The following is a 20,990-nucleotide window of genomic DNA, read 5'->3' as shown; positions in this document are numbered from 1 at the left end:
CACACATATTATCAGTATGGATGGTGAAGATTTGTTTGACGTCTTTGACGAAGCACCAGCCAATGCTCCACCTGTGATACAGACGGAACCAAACTCAAAGAAGGAAACTTCGAAAAAGCGTCAAGCTTCCGAAGAGCCTAAAGAGAATGGCGAAGAAAAACAGGCTAAGAAAGAAAAGAAAACTGACACGAAAAAGGATGAAAAAACTAAAGCTAAGCAAGATATCACTCCTGTTGTTTTCGATGCTGTCGAAATTGAGGCTTCAAGAGAAGTTGCTGTATCAGATGGATTAATGGGAAAAACATCAGATGCAAAGCCAGGACAATTACAGTTGAGACATCAAGTTAGACATCAAGTTGCTATTCCACCTGAATATCCATATGTTCCCATTGGTGAGCATAAAAGACAAAACGAAGCAAGAACTTATCCGTTCGTTTTGGATCCTTTCCAAGATACAGCCATTTCGTGTATTGATAGAAGCGAATCAGTATTGGTCTCAGCGCATACCTCTGCCGGTAAAACAGTAGTTGCAGAATACGCTATCGCCCAATCATTAAGAGAAAAACAAAGAGTCATTTATACCTCTCCAATTAAGGCATTAAGTAACCAGAAGTACAGAGAACTATTGGCAGAATTTGGTGACGTAGGTTTAATGACTGGTGATGTTACTATTAATCCTGATGCTGGTTGTTTAGTTATGACTACTGAAATTTTACGTAGTATGTTGTATAGAGGTTCCGAAGTTATGAGAGAAGTTGCGTGGGTGATCTTTGATGAAGTTCATTATATGAGAGATAAGGCTCGTGGTGTTGTTTGGGAAGAAACAATTATCTTATTGCCAGATAAGGTTCATTATGTTTTTCTTTCGGCCACTATCCCAAATGCCATGGAATTTGCAGAATGGATTGTCAAAATTCATGCACAACCATGTCATGTTGTTTATACAGATTTCCGTCCAACCCCATTGCAACATTATTTGTTCCCTGCGGCAGGAGATGGTATCCATTTGGTTGTTGATGAAAAAGGAACTTTCAGAGAAGAAAATTTCCAAAAAGCTATGGCGTCCATTAGTGACAATGTTGGCGATGATCCATCATCGGCTGATAAATCTAAAGGTAAAAAGGGACAAACATATAAAGGGGGTAACAAGGATGGTAAGTCAGATATTTACAAGATTGTTAAAATGATCTATATGAAAAGATATAACCCAGTTATTGTTTTCTCTTTCTCTAAGAGAGATTGTGAATCTTTGGCTTTGAAAATGTCAAAATTAGATTTCAATACAGATGACGAAAGAGAAGCGTTAACAAAAATCTTCAATAATGCAATTGAATTGTTACCTGATGCTGATAAAGAGCTTCCCCAAATCAAGAATATTTTGCCTTTATTAAGACGTGGTATTGGTATTCATCATTCTGGGTTATTACCAATCTTAAAAGAAATTATTGAAATTTTGTTCCAGGAAGGGCTTTTAAAGGTTTTATTTGCTACCGAAACTTTCTCCATTGGTCTTAATATGCCTGCTAAAACAGTTGTTTTCACATCTGTCCGTAAGTGGGATGGTAAAGGTTTCCGTTGGGTTTCTGGAGGTGAATACATTCAGATGTCCGGTAGAGCAGGTCGTCGTGGTCTAGATGATCGTGGTATTGTTATTATGATGATTGATGAAAAAATGGAGCCACAAGTTGCAAAAGGAATGGTAAAAGGTCAAGCAGATAGATTGGATTCAGCCTTCCATTTAGGATATAATATGATTTTGAATTTGATGAGGGTTGAAGGTATTTCTCCAGAATTCATGTTGGAAAGCTCATTTTATCAATTTCAAAACGCAGCATCTGTTCCTGTATTAGAGAAGAACTTACAGGAATTAACTTTGAAATCGAACAGTATTCAAATTGATGATGAGGCAACAGTCAGGGAATATTATGATTTGAAAAAGCAGTTTGATATATATCAGGATGATGTTCGCCAAGTCGTTACTCACCCGGGTCACATTTTACCTTTCTTACAAGCAGGAAGAGTTATAAAGGTTAAGGTTGGCGACATGGATTATGGTTGGGGTATGGTCACATCTTTCACAAAAAGAACTAACAAGAGAAACCCATCCCAAACGTACAGCGATCACGAAGCATATATTGTGAACGTTTTTGTTTACACGATGTTTGTTGATTCTCCAGTCAATTTAATTAAGTCATTTAATCCAGATCTTCCAATCGGTATTAGACCAGCTAACGCTGGTGAAAAATCTAGAGCAGAATACATTCCAATAACTTTGGATTCAATTGAAAAGATTAGTAGTGTTAGATTAAGAGTTCCGGACGAATTCAAAAGTTCAAGCGCTAAAAAGAATTTATTGAAGACTATGAAGGATTTACCAAAGAGACTTCCAGATGGTATTCCATTAATGGATCCAATTGAAAGTATGAAAATCGATGATAATGACTTTAAATTATTGTTAAGAAAGATCGATGTCTTGGAATCGAAGATGTTAAGTAACCCTCTTCATGAGTCTGTGAGATTGAAAGATTTATATGAGAAATATAGTGAAAAGGTGGAGATTGAAAATAAAATCAAGTCTCTTAAAGATAAAATATTGGAGGCTCAAGCAGTTATTCAATTGGACGATTTGAGGCATAGAAAGAGAGTCCTTAGAAGATTGGGATTCACTACACAAAATGATATCATTGAATTAAAAGGTAGAGTTGCTTGTGAAATCAGTACTGGGGATGAATTATTATTGACCGAATTGATATTCAATGGTACATTTAATGACTTAACTTGCGAACAATGTGCATCGTTATTATCATGCTTTGTCTTCCAAGAAAAGGCTAAGGAAGTTCCTAGATTGAAGCCTGAATTGGCTGAGCCATTGAAGTCAATGCAAGATATGGCTAGTAAAATAGCCAAAGTCTTCAAAGAATGTAAGATAGAACTCGTTGAAAAGGAATACGTTGAATCATTCAGACCAGAATTAATGGAAGTTACATATGCTTGGTGTAAGGGTGCATCTTTTACACAAATTTGTAAGATGACTGATGTCTATGAAGGTTCTTTAATTAGAATGTTTAAGAGATTGGAAGAAATGTTGAGACAAATGGTAACTGCAGCTAAAACCATTGGTAACGCCGAATTAGAAGAAAAGATGGAAAAATCAATGGGATTAGTTCACAGAGATATTGTTTCAGCTGGTTCATTATATCTTTAGTTATTCACTGATGTATATTTTATGTATTATAGTAATATTGATGAAAAATTTAAGTCATTTGGTAGAGCACTGCGGAAAAGTTCTATGTAGGTTAATTTTTTCTATCTCTTATCATTTTGCCTCCTCTAAAAGCAACTAATTAACTTCCAGCTTATTGATTTATATTGTATTAATTGTTAGATTGAGTAACATGCCAGTTGATAAGCAAGCGAAAAGGAAAAAAAGTATATCAAGCAATGAAGTTGAATTGCTTTATACTAAATCTAAAACGTACCTTCACCCCACAACCTCTAAGAAGGATAATATACCTGGGTACTTGTCATTAAGTAGAGGTGCTAATGCAGCTAATAGAGATATTATAATCTCATTTATGTCTGAGAAGCAATTATCAAGCGAAGAATTGAAAGCATATGAAAATGTTGATATTGCTGATTTGCAAGATGATTTGGAGGCATTGAAACTTGGTGGTACAAATAGTAGATCATCCGGTAAACGAAATTTGAATATTGTTTCGAAACCACCAACATCAAGTGCTTTTGGGTTTTGTTTCAGTATTCCGATATCATTTGTCTATTCAATTCAAGTTCGGAAACCGTCAGTAGGATGGTGGTTCGGATCAATAATAATTAACACCCAGGACGGAGAAAAGTTACCCATTGTGTTTTTTCATGATGATGAATCTCCGTCGACTTTGAAGAACCAAAAGGTTAGAAATCAAAGATTTGATCCGTTCGGTGATAATGGTGAAATGTATTGGGGAGGACTGGATTTTATGAATGCATTAGGAAAGTTTGCAGACGTTCAAAAGTCAAGTGTAGAACCGTCTGTGTACTTAATTAATCCTGAATCTAATGATTTAAGGAATTTTGCTCCATTTAAGGAACCCAAAACAGCTAAGACGGAAACTAACCAAGAGCCATTTAAATTACCTGATGTCAACAAGTTTTTTGCAAATGCTAAATGGAAGGTCTTGGAAACCGTTGCTACTTTCTCAGCAAAAACTCGAAATCAAGTCCTTGATCTTGTTGATGAAAATGCCCCCATGCCAATTAAGCAGATTATAAATAAGCCTGAAGTGCAAAAAATTGGAAACGAATTTGATAGCGCTAGAGTTTATTTAGCAAAATGGGCTGCTCAAGTTAAAGAAGAAGCAGAAGAGGCACACAGGAAATATCAGTTAGATGACGAAATATATAACAAAATTAATAAAGAGTTGGGTGTGGGATCAAACACAGAAATCTTGACCGACGAAGAAGTGAGTAAGACATCTAGAAGAAAGCCTATTAGCAAAGTTGAATGGGAAGGTTTGTTTGATTTTTCAGGCAGATTGATTATTTCCATAGATGAAATTAAAGATAGGATCTTTCATGGGGGGTTAGAAGATTGCATAAGAGGGGAGGCGTGGTTATTTTTACTCAACGTTTACCCATGGGATTCTTCAGCTGAGGAAAGAAAAACCCTACGCAATAGTTTTCAAACAGCTTATGAAGAAATAAAGTTAAAATGGGTTAACGATGATGATAAAAGAAGCGTAGATTTTTGGAAAGATCAGAAACACAGGATTGAAAAAGACATTAATCGTACTGACCGTAACTTATCAATTTTCCAAAACAAAAAGAAGATTTCTATTTCCGGTGTGGGAAGTGATAGATTACCAACGACCAGGGAATCATCTCCAGAAACTCCAGATGAAGCTGATGATGACGAATTCGACGTTTCGAATATCACAAATCCTCACTTGTTTAAAATGAGGGAAATCTTATTGACTTACAATGAACATAATGTTAATTTGGGATATGTTCAGGGAATGACAGATTTATTGTCTCCACTATATGTCACATTTCAAGACGAATCCTTAACGTTCTGGGCATTTGTGAACTTTATGGATCGTATGGAAAGAAACTTCCTTCGTGATCAATCTGGAATGAAAAATCAAATGCTAACTTTGAATGAATTAGTTCAATTCATGTTACCAGATTTGTTTAAGCACTTGGAGAAGTGTGAATCTACAGATCTATATTTCTTCTTCCGCATGCTATTAGTCTGGTTCAAACGCGAATTCGAGTGGTCCAGTGTGCTCTCCCTATGGGAAATCTTATGGACTGATTATTACTCCGGTCAATTCCACTTATTCTTCGCTTTGGCAGTATTAAGCGATAATGAACGTATTATAAGACAAAATTTAAGCAGATTCGACGAGGTCCTCAAGTACATGAACGACCTTTCTATGAATATGAACTTGAATCATTTGTTAATACGTGCAGAATTGCTATTCTTGAGGTTCAGAAGAATGATCGATATAATCGACAGGGAAAATTCCTTGAAAAAGTTGAATAACCCTGGAGTATATGATGATGCTAATAATTCATTAATCAAAATTAGCCCTGCATTGAGAGAATTATTATCGAAGAAGCCTGTGATACAGAAAGAAACTGAAAGACCTGAAGGTGTAGGTGGTGGTTAAACCTAACAAATGCGTATTTTTATTATTATTTTCTTTGGTCTATAACGTCCGTTCAACCTAAAAACTATAATCTACTATTGATGTTCCATTGTTTTATTTGATTTATATAGGATTGGACTTATTTATGTCAATTTCATGAAGTACACGTGCAGCATCATCTCATCGCTCAATATGCCATTTGCGATAACTATTAGTGTATATATATTTCGCTTAATTCCTCTTTTACACGCACAAATATTATACTAGTATTTGTGGATGGTTCTTGCAGACTCATACGTGTTATCATGAGTGTTAAGAAACCATTGAATGAAGACCTGTGTCAGGTTTATGGAGAAGGGGATGATGATTACTTCTATGAAGAAGAGTATGTAATTAGTAAATCCGCAAAAGTAACGCTATTTGGGTTATTTATATGTATCTGTCTTGGATGCATTTGGTTTTTCGCCATATTTTTACCAGACTATTTTATTCCTGAGGCTAGAGATTTGGAAGGTATAACCAAGGTTACAGACTTGAAAGTTGCGTTGATACCATTAAATGAGGGTAGGATCAAGCAATTGGGATTATGGGACGAGTCAAGTGATGCCCATGATATAGGCCATGACGATGAGAAATTGGATAATGACAGTGAAAGCGACGACGAAATTGAAATCGGAGAAAGTGACAGCGAAATGGAAGATGATGTGGAACTCAACCAGAAGAGAACTGTCGAGAGACTTATACTTATCGGTGATGTACACGGGCATTATACAAAGCTTCGTAAATTACTTCGAAAACTTAACTTCAATCGTCGCACTGACCATGTACTCATGTTGGGAGATTTCATTGCGAAAGGCCCCGATTCTATTAAGGTTTTAGAATTTGCAATCAATAATAAGATTGATTGCATATTTGGAAACCATGAATGGTACGTGCTACAAAATTATGCTCAATTTCACCAACTAGATGCACCTAGATTTGCCAATGAAAAACCTGATATCGGTATCGAAAGCCTGTTTAATGAAGATCCAGAGTATTTATTGGCGAAGAAATTGCAGCCGCACCACGTTGATTACATTAATAGTTGCCTGGTAATCAAAAAACTAGGCAAAGTTCCATTGCATAAGCGAAATGAAGATGGGGGTCTGAAATATTCTAATGGAGTTGCTGTACATGGTGGTCTCCGTTGGGATTTGCCTTTCGAAGAACAGGATTCAGAGAAGTGTTTGGAAATGAGATCTTATATCGGCCCCGACTTTAACGAGTCCACCGACGACCCTTTTGAAGAAAATGCCGTTTCGTGGTCTAAAATATGGAACAAGAAACAAAAGGAATTCTCCAATAAAGATACCCATGTCGTTTATTATGGACATGATGCCAGAAGAGGCCTCAAATTAAAGAAATACGCTAAAGGACTCGACACAGGATGTTACAAAGGTGGCCATTTAACGGCAATGGTCCTTTGGAACGAAAACGTTCCAACTTCCAAGGGTAAAACAAATATTTTGCATAAAGAAAAGATAGTAAGCGTCTCGTGCTAGCTCCCTTATACTACGGCATATTTCTTTCCGATTCATTGCATATGCTACGTATCTACGTATCAATACTATAGCTATTTAATATTTATATTTATATTTATATTTATATTCGTATTTATCATAATTCGTTATTTTATCATGATTCATTTGTAGTATTTGCTGGTTATTCAGATTTATCCCGATTTTTAATAATTCCATTTACTATCACTTAAATCTCTTACTTTATCAACATAGATAGATATAAACCTACACCTTTATAATTAATATCTGAATTTCGACTATTTACCATAATTTCTCTCAGGAAGGCTGGCTCACTGCCTATTGTTCCAGCATTTTGCAGCTGGGTGTACTTGTGTTTTCCCAATTGATCAACAAATTAATTTGCGCACGCCAATTGTGTTAAAACATCAAAACACCTCCTTTTGTTTTTATGATATTTTTCTTTAATTATCCCATATAATTATATGAAATAAATAAATATCTGTTGATTATGAGCTTTCATACCATTGAGTATTCAGCTGGTATGGTTTCCCCTAATTCGAATAACCAATTAGCGCTAGGAAATGTGCAAAGTGGAGCGGCCGCGTCGCATGGGATTTTTACGTATGATGGGGGCATTCCTATGCTATTTTTCGTCCCATTCAACGACCCAAATAGATATGAGTACAAGCAGAAGATAATTAGTCATGGAGGGATTATTACGGATACGGAGCCTAATGAGTCTACTGGTAATAGAATTATATTGCTAAGCTCGTTCAATATAAGGGGACAATTGTGCTTCAAGTTGAGTTTTATTGACGACTCGATCAAGAATAATGGGGTTTGTGATTTGAGTAACTATAAATACCAGATTCCAGAGGTTTATGATCCATCTAGTGTTTCTGGTCAAAACAAGGTCATCAAGATCAATTCAGAAGGAGACGGGGCAGACCAGAATGATGCAGCTGCGTTTTCTAATGTGCTTAGTAGAAACGTTAGACCACCGCCAATGAGAACATCGCGCCGGTTCACAGACTTGAAGGACGAATATATTTTGAAGCAAATTAGATTGAACCCAAGGTTAAGAAACAGTCATAAGTTTTTTGACGGTTTAGCGCTTCATGACGTTTTGAAAGGTCACACAGGGAATTCAATTAGAAGTAGATATAGAAATCACTTGGAATCTAGGTTGGCCTATGTGTATAAGACCGATGAAGATGGTGTATTGATTAAGTCTGCTGATGGAAAGAATATTAGAGATAGTCTTGAGAATTTACCTAAGACTTTGAAGAATAGGTTTACGGCATTAGAAGATTTCAACTTGTGTACTGAGCTAATTGAGTATAGTAGACTAAAGTACTACGAAGATTTAGAGTCTGGTGCTGTTGATAAGGACGAAGATGGTAAGCCAAAACCTTTTGATTTATATCAAGAGTTCACAGCGCCAGTATCATTCTTCGCAATGATGGCTAAGAATTATCCAAGTCACTCATACCATTCATGGAGAGATAGATACAGAAAATTTGTTCGCCAATACGGCGCTCAGAAATATATTGATGACTATAATAGATCAATTCAAAATGGTGAAACACCCGAACAAATGAAAAATTTCACTGGGAAAAAGGCAGGACTTACCAGGGGATTCAAAGAATTGATTGGATCGAGCTACAATGATAATTACAGAGCACTCCCATCCAACGAAAATGCCGGGGATGATGGAGCAATAGATGAAAAAATAAAGCAGATTAGATCCTCGAATTATGCAAATGCTGCTGAGAATGCTGGCGAACATGAAATCCAAGAAGGAGAAGGAGAATCAAATAATGATATTGAGCTGGTGATTGAATCACAATCTCAAGCCGAATCTCAACCGCAAGGTAAAGGTGGATCTCTTCTTGATTCTCAATCTACCTCGCAGATGTGGTCGGATTTTGATATTAAATACCTTCCTGAAGGTATAACTCTTGAACACCTATTAAATAAGAACTTTTTTAAAATTTCACCTAATGAGATCAGTACGAGGGTGGAAACAATATTAAATGATATTGAGCTTGCGGCTCCAGCCGTGTTACTTAAATCATTCAATGAGATAGGTATCAATGATGTTTTTACTGCTCATTTAATTATGGCTGCGACTGGGGATATTGTGAACATGCAAGTATTTATTGATCAATTTTTACATTTGATTCCACATTTACTGGAAGATAAACTTTATGATGGGTTACAAATTGAAGACACTGATGGTATATGGACTAGTAAGTTAGACAATTATCTACTCAGTGGTTCGAAACAGGACATGAAGAAATTACAAGCAATTCAAAGTCCACAATCCATCGAGGCCAGAAGACATTTTCTTGAAAAATTTTCGTAAATTTTGGCTAAACCTTAATTTTTTTGTGTACGAGCATAGTGTATAGTAATAAGCTTATATATTAGTGTACTATAATGTATAATATTGTTTAATGGATCTGTTTAATGGATCTAGCCAATTTTGCATACTCATTGAGAATTCAAGAGTACTAGTCCAGTATAATTGCTACAGATTTAATAGTAAATAATATTTATTACTTGGGATATCAAAACAAGAAACAATAAAATAATAAAAATAAAAGTAGAGTAGAACTCACATATAACTCGAAATAAACCAGAAAATTTTACCGACTACCCGAATAACTTAGGAAGAGTAAATACCCCAGTACTTTTCAGCGTTGTATGCACCATCAGCCTTCCATAAATCGTTGAAAGCAGTGAACAAAGTGACGGCATCACCACAAGTATCCTTGATGGAGTCAACAGCAGATTTTTGGTTAGCAACAGAAGGATTAGCAACACCATTGCTGTCACCCTTTGATGGCCAGCCGGTTTCGGTGATGAAGACATCCTTCTTACCACCACAAGCGGTAGCAACTCTTTGGATTTGTTGTAAAACCCAGGTACCAGCTTGATCAGCAGAGACATGACCATCGAAGAAAGCGTGAGCATTGACGGCCATGTAATCAGAGTGGTCACATAAGTCTGGGTTGTTAATAACAGCAATGAAAGTGTCAACGGAAACAACCTTACCACTGTAACCAGCGCTCTTTAAAGCAGCCTTACCGGACTTAACGTAGGTAGCAATTTGGGAAGCAGTAGCTTCACCGTTGTTAACTAATTCGTTACCGATGGAAACAGTGTGGATGTCATCCCAAGAACCACTGGACTTGACAGCAGAAGCTAAGCTTTCGACACCAGATTCAATGTTGTTGACATCGAAAATACCAGCGAAGACCTTTTGGGAAGAAGTCTTAGAGGATAAGACTTGAGCAACTTGGTCACAATCAACACCGTACAATCTGATGATGTCGAAACCGGAAAGTTGGGAGATTTCCTTTTGGATTTGAGAAGATGACTTACAGCCACCATCGTCGGAGTAAGGAGAGTAAGTGATACCCTTAGCACCACCCTTACCGACACCAGAAGAGGTAGAATCGGAACCGCTGCTGGTAGAAGAAGCATCGGTGGATTCAGAAGCAGAACCGGTGGTGGTTTGGGTTTCAAAAGTAGATGGGTTGCTGAAACTGCTTGGTCTGTATTGAGCAGCATCAGTAGCAGAAGTCACATCAACAGCGGAAGTACTAACTTCAACTGGTTCAGTGTAGGTGTTGGCACCAACAGTGACCTTAACGACACTGGTTTGGGTGACAACCTTAACATCCTTCTTTTCCATCTTGTGTTCATGGTGTTGATGTTGTTGTAATGGTTGGGCTAAAACGGCACCAACTAAAGCAGCGCTAACGAAAGACTTAAATAACATAATGAATGTTCAGTTAGTTAATATATCAAGGTATTATCTAGGGATATAAGATAATAAGGAATGACTGTAGAAATACCTAATTAATATGAAGAACAAGTTAAACTAATGAACAAACTCAAGGGATTTTGACTTGTTTATAAAACGTGAAACCCGACGACAAAGAAAATTTTCGCATCTGAAAATCGCTTGATTTTGTGTTTCGTTTATTTTTCATATTGATTAGGAAGGCCAACCACGAATCTCGAATCGGGAAAAGCCACTAAAATAGGGAGCGCATTGTTTGGATTGGATAGTGCATTGCTTCCCGCAGGTCGAAGAATACTATTATACTACCTAGAACAGAACGTGCGTCTGAGAACTTACCAGGGGTAATATAAAGGACAAGGGGTGGGTGTATATTGGACTGGCAAGCTATTGTCGTAGCAGTTGAACGACTTATACGGAAGAGAAGTAAATAAATAGCATTAGGGGTGTAGGGATGGTTGGGCGAACGATGAGAAGTAGGAGGTAAAGTTACAGTTACAGGTTGAGATGTTTGAGACAGTACGAGACTAGTAGGGAACACCAGTAGACTACCAGGAGGTCCATTTTGATGTATTACATTATCTCTGATTACATATGCGTTTGGCGACGATCAGGTTAGATCTAGGCTATATAGTGGTAAATCAAATGCCGTTTGCGGTGAAGCATCGAATGCAAAATATATACCCATCGACACTGGACCAGGGGCAGACTATAACACGCTAGTATCAAGTTAGCAACCACAAGTGACATCCGTTCGTATCCATGGCCATTTCTGGAGTGAACATGTCCCTATTGGTAGGTCCCAACGGTCAAGAATCTGATTATTTAACAAATCCATCATTTAGGTTTGAACCCACTTTAGCTATTGGCTTTATGTATCTTGGTTATTTATTATTTGTGCGTTTCGGTATATGTAATATAAACTTTTTCCTAATCGGCCAGATTGGCAACCGGATTTGGTGCTAGGTCGTCAATGGGGCATATGACCGGTGGCGCCGAGAACGACGTAGCGGAATATTAGGAGCTAATCGGGGTGAACATATTTAGTGTGGGTGCACGGATGTTACCATTTTTTTCGGTATCGGGCCATTATTACCGCACTGGTGTTATTACGCACTTGAAACTGCACCGGCTTGGCGCAAGTGGCGGTTAGGACCGCGCGCGAGCGCCCCCAGTGCTCCCCCAGTATCCGTAGCGAGTTGGTATGGCGGTATGGTTGCCCTGCGATCTACGCGCTTAAGGAGTCAAAGGAGGTGTGGGTGTATGGGTTTCGCGTCTAATGATGGCGGCAATACCAATAGACGCGAATCCAATGAGGCTGCGAAGAGGCTGCGAAACGAAACGACGATGTGTCGAGTAGTTACCACCTCCGCCAACTGGGTGTTGAACCATGAGACCACGAACAGAATGCTGCAGGTCTGTAACAAGGTCAATGTGGGCTTTGTATACGACGGTTGGGACAGTTGCACCAGCCATGAATGACAGCGCATGCGAACGGATATATGTGAAACATATAGGGACGGATGTGACAGTTGTCTGACAACATCTATGCGATACTTAGCTATTTTTCGCTAACCATATAGAATCCCAGTAAACGAGCGAAAGGTGAAAGGATGGCCACAAACACTACCAATGGACTTCGTGATGCACTGGTGCTCCCCAAAACTTCCCATACACCAGATCACTTATAGTTGCTAATCACGAGGACATCATCTGTAATTGACCCGATATATGATGACAGATCGTGTAAACCGTCTATCTTATATAGTGATCCAGATATATATATAGTTGTATTAGCATTCTTTAGTACAGGTGATTTTATAGTATAATATTTATCACATTTATTTAGAACAATTGGTTGTACTTTAGGTTTATTATAACCCTACGAGATTCAGTATCCTTATATTTACGATTAACACAAGGGTGCAATTTTTTTTAGTTTATCTAATACACTTATAAGATCTAATATCAATTGAACAGTGGCGGTTGACAAATCAGTGGATTCTGGTTCAAAAAGAAGTTTTTCAAACATGCTTAGCGAATCTCCTAGTGACAAGGAAAATATGTTAAAGGAAATCGATCCTGGTAAGAAACAGTTTGCAGAAGATAATGAGGTGATTGAGATTGAAGATGATCCGATGGAAGTGGATTTGGATGACGGCGATGACGATGACGATGAAGAAGACGATGACGATGACGACGAAGTTGTGATTGTTGATAGTCCGACGAGTCTGAAGCAACTGGCAACACACCTTCCTGCGGCAAATCAGTTCAAGGAGTTAGCCGACCGATTAATGAAACCATTGCCTGATTATCCAGTAAAGGAGCAGACATACAATGTTTGGGAAATCAAGGACTGGACTGCGTTAAAAGACGATAAAATCAGAGGCCCCAAGTTCACATGTGGAGGTTTTGAATGGAACATCTTGTTGTTCCCCAGAGGTAACAATAACAACCAATTGTCGCTCTACATAGAGCCACATCCAATAACCCTTCCGGGGGAAGAGAAAAAGCAATGGTATGTATGTGCCAAGTTCGGGTTGGACTTGTGGAACCCAAACGATCCAGCAGCACATTATTCTAGTGGTTCATACCATAGATTCAACGAAAACGAAACTGATTGGGGGTTCTCATCGTTGATTGATATAAGACAATTAAAGTCCGTGTTGAAGGATCACAAGCGCCCTATCTTGGAAAACAACCAGATCAATATTACTGCTTACATAAAGGTCATCGACGATTCATCAACTGGGGTGTTGTGGAATACGTTTGCTGATTATGATTCGAAGAAGAGCACCGGGTATGTGGGTTTGAATAATCAGGGAGCTACCTGCTATTTGAATTCTTTATTACAATCTTATTTTACAACTAAAATTTTCCGGAAATTAGTGTACCAAATTCCGATCGACTTGAATAAGAACTTGAACTCTGTTGCATTCTCATTACAGAAAATATTTTATCTTTTACTGAATTCCAAGGAGCCAGTTGGGACTTTGGAATTGACGAAATCGTTTGGTTGGGATTCTTCTGATGCATTTACTCAGCATGATGTTCAAGAATTGAATCGTATTTTGATGGATAAATTAGAAACAGCGATGAAATCAACCTCTAAGGAGAATTACCTAAATGATATATTTGTGGGTAAGATGAAATCCTATATCAAATGCTGTAATGTTCCTTACGAATCTTCTCGGGTTGAGGACTTCTGGGATATTCAATTAAATGTTAAAGGTTTCAAGAACTTACTGGAGGCATTTAAGAATTATATTGAAATTGAAATGTTAGAGGGTGAAAATAAATACCAGGCGGGTGATGAACATGGTTATCAGGATGCTAAAAAAGGTGTAGTTTTCGAATCATTCCCACCAGTTCTTCATTTACAATTGAAAAGATTCGAATATGACTTTATGGTAGATGATCTAGTTAAAATTGATGACTTCTACGAGTTTCCCGACTCAATTGACTTGAAACCGTACCTTGATGAAGATTTGCCTACTGAAGTCAAAAATGAAAACTGGACTTATAAACTACACGGAGTTTTAGTTCACCAGGGTAGCATTTCAAATGGTCATTATTATGCTATGATCAAGCCATACGCAAAGAAGGATACTTGGTTAAGGTTTGATGATGATAAGGTTTGGAAAGTTACACCTTACCAAGTGTTTCAGGAAAATTTTGGCGCCAGGGAATTATCGCCTCAAGAATTTGCTAAGCTCTCAAGAGTCGATCAAAATGAAAATTTAATTAGAAGAGCAACTTCTGCTTACATGTTGGTCTACTATCGTGAATCTGAATTGGATAGTATTTTGCCTGATGATGAAGAATCAATTAACAAGGTTATACCCAGTACAATATCAAACCAAATAGAAAATGAATTAAAAGAAATGGAAAGTATTGAAAAGGCTAAACAAGAAGCGTTATATTATTTGAATGTTAAGTTTGTCACTCTGCATAATTTCAATAACTTCAATGGTTTTGATTTATATCCTGATCCGACTATTCAAAAGCTATATGATGAATCGTTGGTGGATGAAAGTACAGTACCAATCAGTTTAAAAGTTAAAAAGGATGATAGCTTTTTAACCTTATACAAATTGATCGGATCTCAATTGGGTTACATTAATGATGATAAAGATATTCAAATCGAAGACGTTCAAGATCTACCATTTAGATTGATTTTGATCAACCATCGTAATAATCACACTAATAGAACAGATACGCCTGTTCCTGATGATTTAATGGATGCCACGATTAATTCGATATATTTAAAATGCTTTAATAGAAAGTACGATGAAATGGTATTTTACGTGGAGGAATTAAACAAGGATTTGAAAAATATTAACAAATTGACTGAAGTTGAATCAAACCCACCTGAAAACTTTTCGTTTGATAAAGTCTTCAAAAATATCGATGCAGTTAAGGGAAAGAGTTCCGATCAATTTAAATTTGATGACATTTCGGACCAATCATCGTATAAGACGATTTTCTTGAAATATTTTGACCCGATTTCAAATGATATCAAAGGCTTAACACATATTACCGTTGTCAAGGATGATACTATCGACTCATTGACTAAACCAGTCAATAAATTGTTAGGGTTCCCTGAAACAACAGCGTTGAATTTTTATGAAGAGTTATCGCCATTGAAGATTGACAGCATTGATCCAGCTGTTACTTTTGAAAAGCAAGAATTAAGCAATGGGGATATAATATGTATTGAAGTCTGTGACGTCGAAAATATCCCTAAAGGCGGTAAACATGCTAACGTTAAAGAATATTATAAATTTCTTTTTACTAGGCTACATATTCAAGTTAAACCTTTCAAAGCTGATGAAGAAGAAGAAGATAGTGACTTTGTTGCAGATGAAAATAACGATGAAAACGATAAATCTGTGATTGATCCAAATAACAACGAATTAACGAAGTCAGATAAACAAAATACTTCCTTTGACCTTTGGATTTCAACTCAATACAGTTACAGTGAATTAGCCAAGGAATTAGCCAATAAGTTAGGCAACCATATTGATCCAGAGTACTTGAGAATTTTTATTGTGAATTATCAAGGTGTCAGATATCCTTTGAAGACTTCCAATCATTTATCGCAGTTCTTCGCAAAACTGGTACCAGTTTCACAAATAACTACATTCGAATATGAAGTTTTGAATATTACGTTAAAGGAATATGAGAATAAGAAGTCCATTAAGATATACTGGTTAAATAATATTATTCAAAGTCAATTATACGATTTCTTAATTCCTAATGATGGTACTATATTCGATTTAATGAATAAGTTATTAAATAAGGTCAATGTGCCAGAAAACCAGTTAAACAATATCTTGGTATGGGCTGGAAATGATCATAAATATACTGAATTGATTAAATTTGAAAGATCTATTGATTCGGTTAATGATAGCTTTGAATTATATGCTGGAATATTTCCAATTGAAGTCGAAATATTAGTTAACTATGATATGATTAAGAGTTTCAATGATAAGCCAATTGATATAGCTGATATTGAAGATGAAGAAACCAAGCAAGAGCTTGTAATGGCAAGAAATTTCTCGAAAAATTTGAATATGATTCCTGTGTTTCATTTTTATAAGAACAGTAATTATCATCATGGTATACCATTTGTTTTCCCGGTTTATCCAAATGAAAAATTCGGTGATACAAAGAAAAGACTTCGTAAGAAATTGGGCTTAGGGTTGCAGGCATTTGAAAAGGTTAAGTTCGCTCTAGCTGATTCCAATGACAAGGGTTGTTATATTGAACAAGGGAACCATGATTTAGTATTATACGACGAAATTGGTAAATACGAGAATTCTGTTTCCTTGGCTATAGACCACCCTGATAGATCTCCTCGTCGGATTTCTCAATTTGACAAAGGTATTTCAATTAAGTGATGTGATAGAAAATAATTTATTTCATCGTATATAGTGTGGCAAGTAGTATATATAGTTTATTAGTTTCAAAACCAAGTCTTATTATTTGTAATGTTTTTCATATTCTTGCTTCCGAATATCTGTTGAACTGAGTTTCCCCAGCCAATTGTTCTGTTCATTGCTGTTCTGATCACCTATCACATTTATTACTATTACATCTAGCTCAGAGTATCCCTTCTCCCTCCTAGTTTTATTCACGAAACCGCCACCTTTCGATGATTCTTCACTTACAGCCAATGAATTAATATCCTTAATATAACCTGTAGGTCCACAAACGTCATTGATTTGAAAAATTTCAAACTTGATACCGTCATTCAAAACCTTCTGTAAATACCCAATTACTCGTAATTGTCTCCTTTCGTAGCTTTCTAAAGTTTCCGAGTATTTCTTGTTCACCAATAATTTAGGGCCCGTTATTCCAATAATAACAGTCCTACTGGTTAAAAATACAGCTAACGATAATAAGATCTTATGACCATCATGCAAATGATCAAAAGTTCCGCCTACTGCTGTAACGGGATATTCTTGGTACTTCCTACATTTACTCCCTGTAGTTGGTTGATTTTTCTTTTCAAGCTTCGTGTTAATACTCTTAGTCTCTACCCCGGTTAATTCTTTCGGAATAGCTGATTCTTCATCGCATACATAAAAAACCCTACTCAATTGTTCACATAGACAACGATAGCTTTTTTGATTGAATATAACATCTATCTCAAAAGAATAGTCCCATCCTAGTTCAGATACTTTGCTTCGTAACCCATTATATATTTTTGATAGACAGGAATTTAAATCATTTGAATTATGGATATACTGACTTATTATGATATCAATTGTTGAAAGCGATGGATTTCCTTTACGTAAATCTTCAAGAACAATACTGAAAAATTCTTCATAATTGTATTGTAGAGGATCTCTTATTAATATGGCCGGATGTTTAAGTGTCATTACGTGTAATGATTCAATGGGATAATTGTATTCGATCTTTATCATTATCTTATTTGCTTGAGAAATAAATATATACAGGTAAGGAGTTTGCAACTAATATATATTCTATATACAATGAATCAACGGATTGATAAGTAACATTTTGACGCATAGGAATTGAGCTTCTCTACGGCAGCTTCATCGGTGGATTTTAACTGAAAAATCAGTTTCAATGATAGCATTAATTTAACATCGTTTTTATCTAACGATTGCGAATTCTTCAATGCTTCATAGACAAGTTCCATCGACTTCAAAATAGGTTCAGTGAAAACAATCTTCTCTCTTTTATCAATCAAGTGTCTAGGTCTGTAAAGTAATATACCAGATTTAATTATCAATTTATGGTAATTAAGCTCGTCTGAGGTCTCAAGATTTGACCAAGTGCTTCTATAAAGTCTTTCAATAATTCGATTATAGCTTTCAACATAATCATTCGATACAATAGACTTTTTTCTTTGTCCACGAGTTTCATGAATCATCAAGGAATCCATAAACCTTATTAGCGATGGTAAAATTATCTGCAATTGGGATTCAGTAATGGATTTTTTTGGCGTGTTATTGGGAATATTCTTTTCCCGTTTTTCAATAAATTCTCTATTATAATTGGAGTCATTATAATGATGTAATTGCTTCATAAAAACTGAAAATATAGAGTCTATTGTCTTGGGTCTTGGAGACAATGTTTTACTAACGTTTGTAGACGGGTTAACTAACGATGCAAATATCTCGGTTGCCAAACTACTGGGTGACTCTCTACTCAAATTCTTACTGATCTTGAAAATAAAATTTTCAATCAACATTATGTCAATTGTTTCTGGATCATGTTCTGGAGTTAGTTCAAGTTTCTTTTCAGGAGTTATATCAATGAAATCGTTAGCAGTCTTTATATTGGTTATGTTATCAGCCGAATTTGATTGCTTTGGGGAAATAAACTGTGGGAAATAACTTTCAGATAAAACACCTTTTGATACCCCGGTATCATTCATAACTTTCAAAATATCAGTTCTGCTTACATATATTCCTCCCCATTTAGTTAAGCAGTACCACACAGCTAAATAAAACTCTTTTAACTTTCCTAATTGTAATAACCCATCCAATGTTTGCATCAAAATAAATTTGTTGATTCCATTCTTTTTATCTAAAGTAACCTTAGAAGACCCAGATAATTTTTTACCAAATTTTCCCCTAGAATTTTTATATTGTTTATCCAACAAAATCAATCTAATATCTGCAGAAGTAGGACGAGTAAAGTCTACCAATCTCTTCTGTTTTCCACTGAATATAGCTTTTGTTTTATTATGCGAAAGTAAAGGAGGTGGAAAAATAACCAACGGATTAATTTTTGAAGGCTCCAATGGTTCGGATGACAATACAGACTGCGGTAATATATCTTTGACGGCAAGTTCTTCATCAATAAATTTGAGGTCTGATCTCTCGCAAGAATCAATAGCATTTTTCAAGCGTGAATCTGTACCAATTTGAAGTGTATCACTAGGTTTTAATAATACGTATTTATTATCATCGCTTACTTTTTCGACAAAGTGAAATAGAGACTGAACTTCAGGACACCAGATACTCAAATACCTCAAACCACTTTGAATATATTTATAATGGGAACCTGAAGTACTATGAAGACCTGTACCTGCACTATTATTTATAAAACAAGATATAAAGACAGATACGAAAGTCTGGTCAATATCAACTAACTGACGTTTCATCTTCTGTCTATATCTAATAAGACAATCAGGATTCTCTTCGACTTCTTCCTTCGTTGGAGGTACAGGCGGAGTTGCTGCAATTGTAATTTTTTCTAAGATCAAATCAGCTATTTGAATCAACTTTCCCTGTATCTGAAGTAAATTTAAAGTTTTGACCTGTTTTGTTAAATTGTCGTTATTAATAACTAATTCTGACTTGTACTGAGAGTGTTTTTTGATACCATTTAGAAAAATGGTAAATGTCTGACTGTCTGCAATCAATGTTGAACTCGTACCGGTGTTGTCAGGAAGTAAAAGATCAAAAAAGGACCATGCATACTGTTGATCATTCTTAAAATTCTTCATTAATAAATTCAAGCATGCATTAAAGTGTGCAATAGTACATTTCGATATATCTCTCTTATCGATTTTATTTTCATCGGATTTAATCGCCTTACTACTTGAGCTTTCTCTGAAGGTTTCAAATATTTGCATACATTTCTCAGCCATCTCATCGGAAACTTTTCCCCATTCATGAGCCTTTGCAAGCCCATCAAAAAATATAGTGTAGGTATGTTCGGTTATTGGAATACCCCATTTCTTACGATCTTGGAAATTCTTAAAAGCAGCCCTTGTATCACCTCTCTCTAATAACCACTGAAGAACTGCATTCATACCAACAACACCACTATTCGAACCCGCGAGTTTTGCCAAATAAACTGCTCTAGTAATTTCTTTATCACGTTCAAGCAATTTAAGGACATCTCTTGTCACTAAAAAAGGATCATTGAGTTGAACGCTATTCGTGCCTAATAATTTTAAAACTAATTTTTCATCTATAGGCTTTCTATTAATTTTCTTGATATTCACTAATGCTTTGAAGATTTCAAGTGATTTCTGAGAATCGATATTTAAATCGGATGGAGTTAACTTTTCGGTCGATATTATATCTCCAGAGTCCGTTTGTAGAATACTATCGTACTTTGATCTTAAGACCAATAGAGCTTTCTGCAGGGAATATGATCCCAGATTTACCTTGTATGACAGTTTTTCCTTTATCTTACTGATTCGTTTTTGGTACTGATCGGGAGAATATTTCAATATCTGGCCTGTCTCTAGAAAATAATTCAACTTAGTCTTAACATGAGATTTATATACTTTTGGATCTAATTCTTTATTAGTCGTCGTCTTTGCATTTATTAAAGTACAACTGAAGTACCTTAAAGTAGACACATTAATGACCTTTGATCTATAAGCAGATCGTATCCTTAACATTCGATTTCTAATAGCTTGTTGACGTCTTTCTTAGAAGTTTCAAACAGATGAATATTTTTGAGTGCGCTTTTTCAATGATCATCTCAAAATGAACTTATCAATACATAATT

General features: G+C 36.1%; 9 protein-coding genes across 9 annotated transcripts; 5 read left to right on the top strand and 4 right to left on the bottom strand. All coding sequences in view use genetic code 12, as the record gives it.

Moving 5' to 3' along the window:
• Positions 1-16: 16 nt before the first annotated feature.
• DEHA2C13068g (DEHA2C13068p) lies at positions 17-3,205 on the top strand (the record flags this gene model as incomplete). Its single annotated transcript, XM_458244.1, has 1 exon — positions 17-3,205. The coding sequence occupies one exon, from the start codon at positions 17-19 to the stop codon at positions 3,203-3,205; it is 3,189 nt and encodes a 1,062-aa protein (XP_458244.1).
• Positions 3,206-3,395: 190 nt separating this feature from the next.
• DEHA2C13046g (DEHA2C13046p) lies at positions 3,396-5,669 on the top strand (the record flags this gene model as incomplete). The annotated part of the gene is made up of 1 exon (XM_458243.1): positions 3,396-5,669. The coding sequence occupies one exon, from the start codon at positions 3,396-3,398 to the stop codon at positions 5,667-5,669; it is 2,274 nt and encodes a 757-aa protein (XP_458243.2).
• Positions 5,670-5,953: 284 nt separating this feature from the next.
• DEHA2C13024g (DEHA2C13024p) lies at positions 5,954-7,189 on the top strand (the record flags this gene model as incomplete). Its single annotated transcript, XM_458242.1, has 1 exon — positions 5,954-7,189. The coding sequence occupies one exon, from the start codon at positions 5,954-5,956 to the stop codon at positions 7,187-7,189; it is 1,236 nt and encodes a 411-aa protein (XP_458242.2).
• Positions 7,190-7,676: 487 nt separating this feature from the next.
• On the top strand, positions 7,677-9,536 carry DEHA2C13002g (DEHA2C13002p; the record flags this gene model as incomplete). The annotated part of the gene is made up of 1 exon (XM_458241.1): positions 7,677-9,536. One exon carries the CDS (start codon positions 7,677-7,679, stop codon positions 9,534-9,536), a length of 1,860 nt encoding a protein of 619 aa, XP_458241.2.
• Positions 9,537-9,839: 303 nt separating this feature from the next.
• Positions 9,840-10,958, bottom strand: DEHA2C12980g (DEHA2C12980p; the record flags this gene model as incomplete). The annotated part of the gene is made up of 1 exon (XM_458240.1): positions 9,840-10,958. The coding sequence occupies one exon, from the start codon at positions 10,956-10,958 to the stop codon at positions 9,840-9,842; it is 1,119 nt and encodes a 372-aa protein (XP_458240.1).
• Positions 10,959-12,218: 1,260 nt separating this feature from the next.
• DEHA2C12958g (DEHA2C12958p) lies at positions 12,219-12,458 on the bottom strand (the record flags this gene model as incomplete). Its single annotated transcript, XM_458239.1, has 1 exon — positions 12,219-12,458. One exon carries the CDS (start codon positions 12,456-12,458, stop codon positions 12,219-12,221), a length of 240 nt encoding a protein of 79 aa, XP_458239.2.
• Positions 12,459-13,012: 554 nt separating this feature from the next.
• Positions 13,013-16,885, top strand: DEHA2C12936g (DEHA2C12936p; the record flags this gene model as incomplete). Its single annotated transcript, XM_458238.1, has 1 exon — positions 13,013-16,885. One exon carries the CDS (start codon positions 13,013-13,015, stop codon positions 16,883-16,885), a length of 3,873 nt encoding a protein of 1,290 aa, XP_458238.2.
• An 81-nt stretch (positions 16,886-16,966) lies between these two features.
• DEHA2C12914g (DEHA2C12914p) lies at positions 16,967-17,914 on the bottom strand (the record flags this gene model as incomplete). Its single annotated transcript, XM_458237.2, has 1 exon — positions 16,967-17,914. The coding sequence occupies one exon, from the start codon at positions 17,912-17,914 to the stop codon at positions 16,967-16,969; it is 948 nt and encodes a 315-aa protein (XP_458237.2).
• A 74-nt stretch (positions 17,915-17,988) lies between these two features.
• Positions 17,989-20,880, bottom strand: DEHA2C12892g (DEHA2C12892p; the record flags this gene model as incomplete). The annotated part of the gene is made up of 1 exon (XM_458236.1): positions 17,989-20,880. One exon carries the CDS (start codon positions 20,878-20,880, stop codon positions 17,989-17,991), a length of 2,892 nt encoding a protein of 963 aa, XP_458236.2.
• Positions 20,881-20,990: the final 110 nt, after the last annotated feature.

Source organism: Debaryomyces hansenii, assembly GCF_000006445.2.
Source record: "Debaryomyces hansenii CBS767 chromosome C complete sequence".
Taxonomy (NCBI): domain Eukaryota; kingdom Fungi; phylum Ascomycota; class Pichiomycetes; order Serinales; family Debaryomycetaceae; genus Debaryomyces; species Debaryomyces hansenii.
The sequence above is the reverse complement of the archived record's forward strand: the minus strand, read 5'-3'. Positions and strand labels throughout refer to the sequence as shown.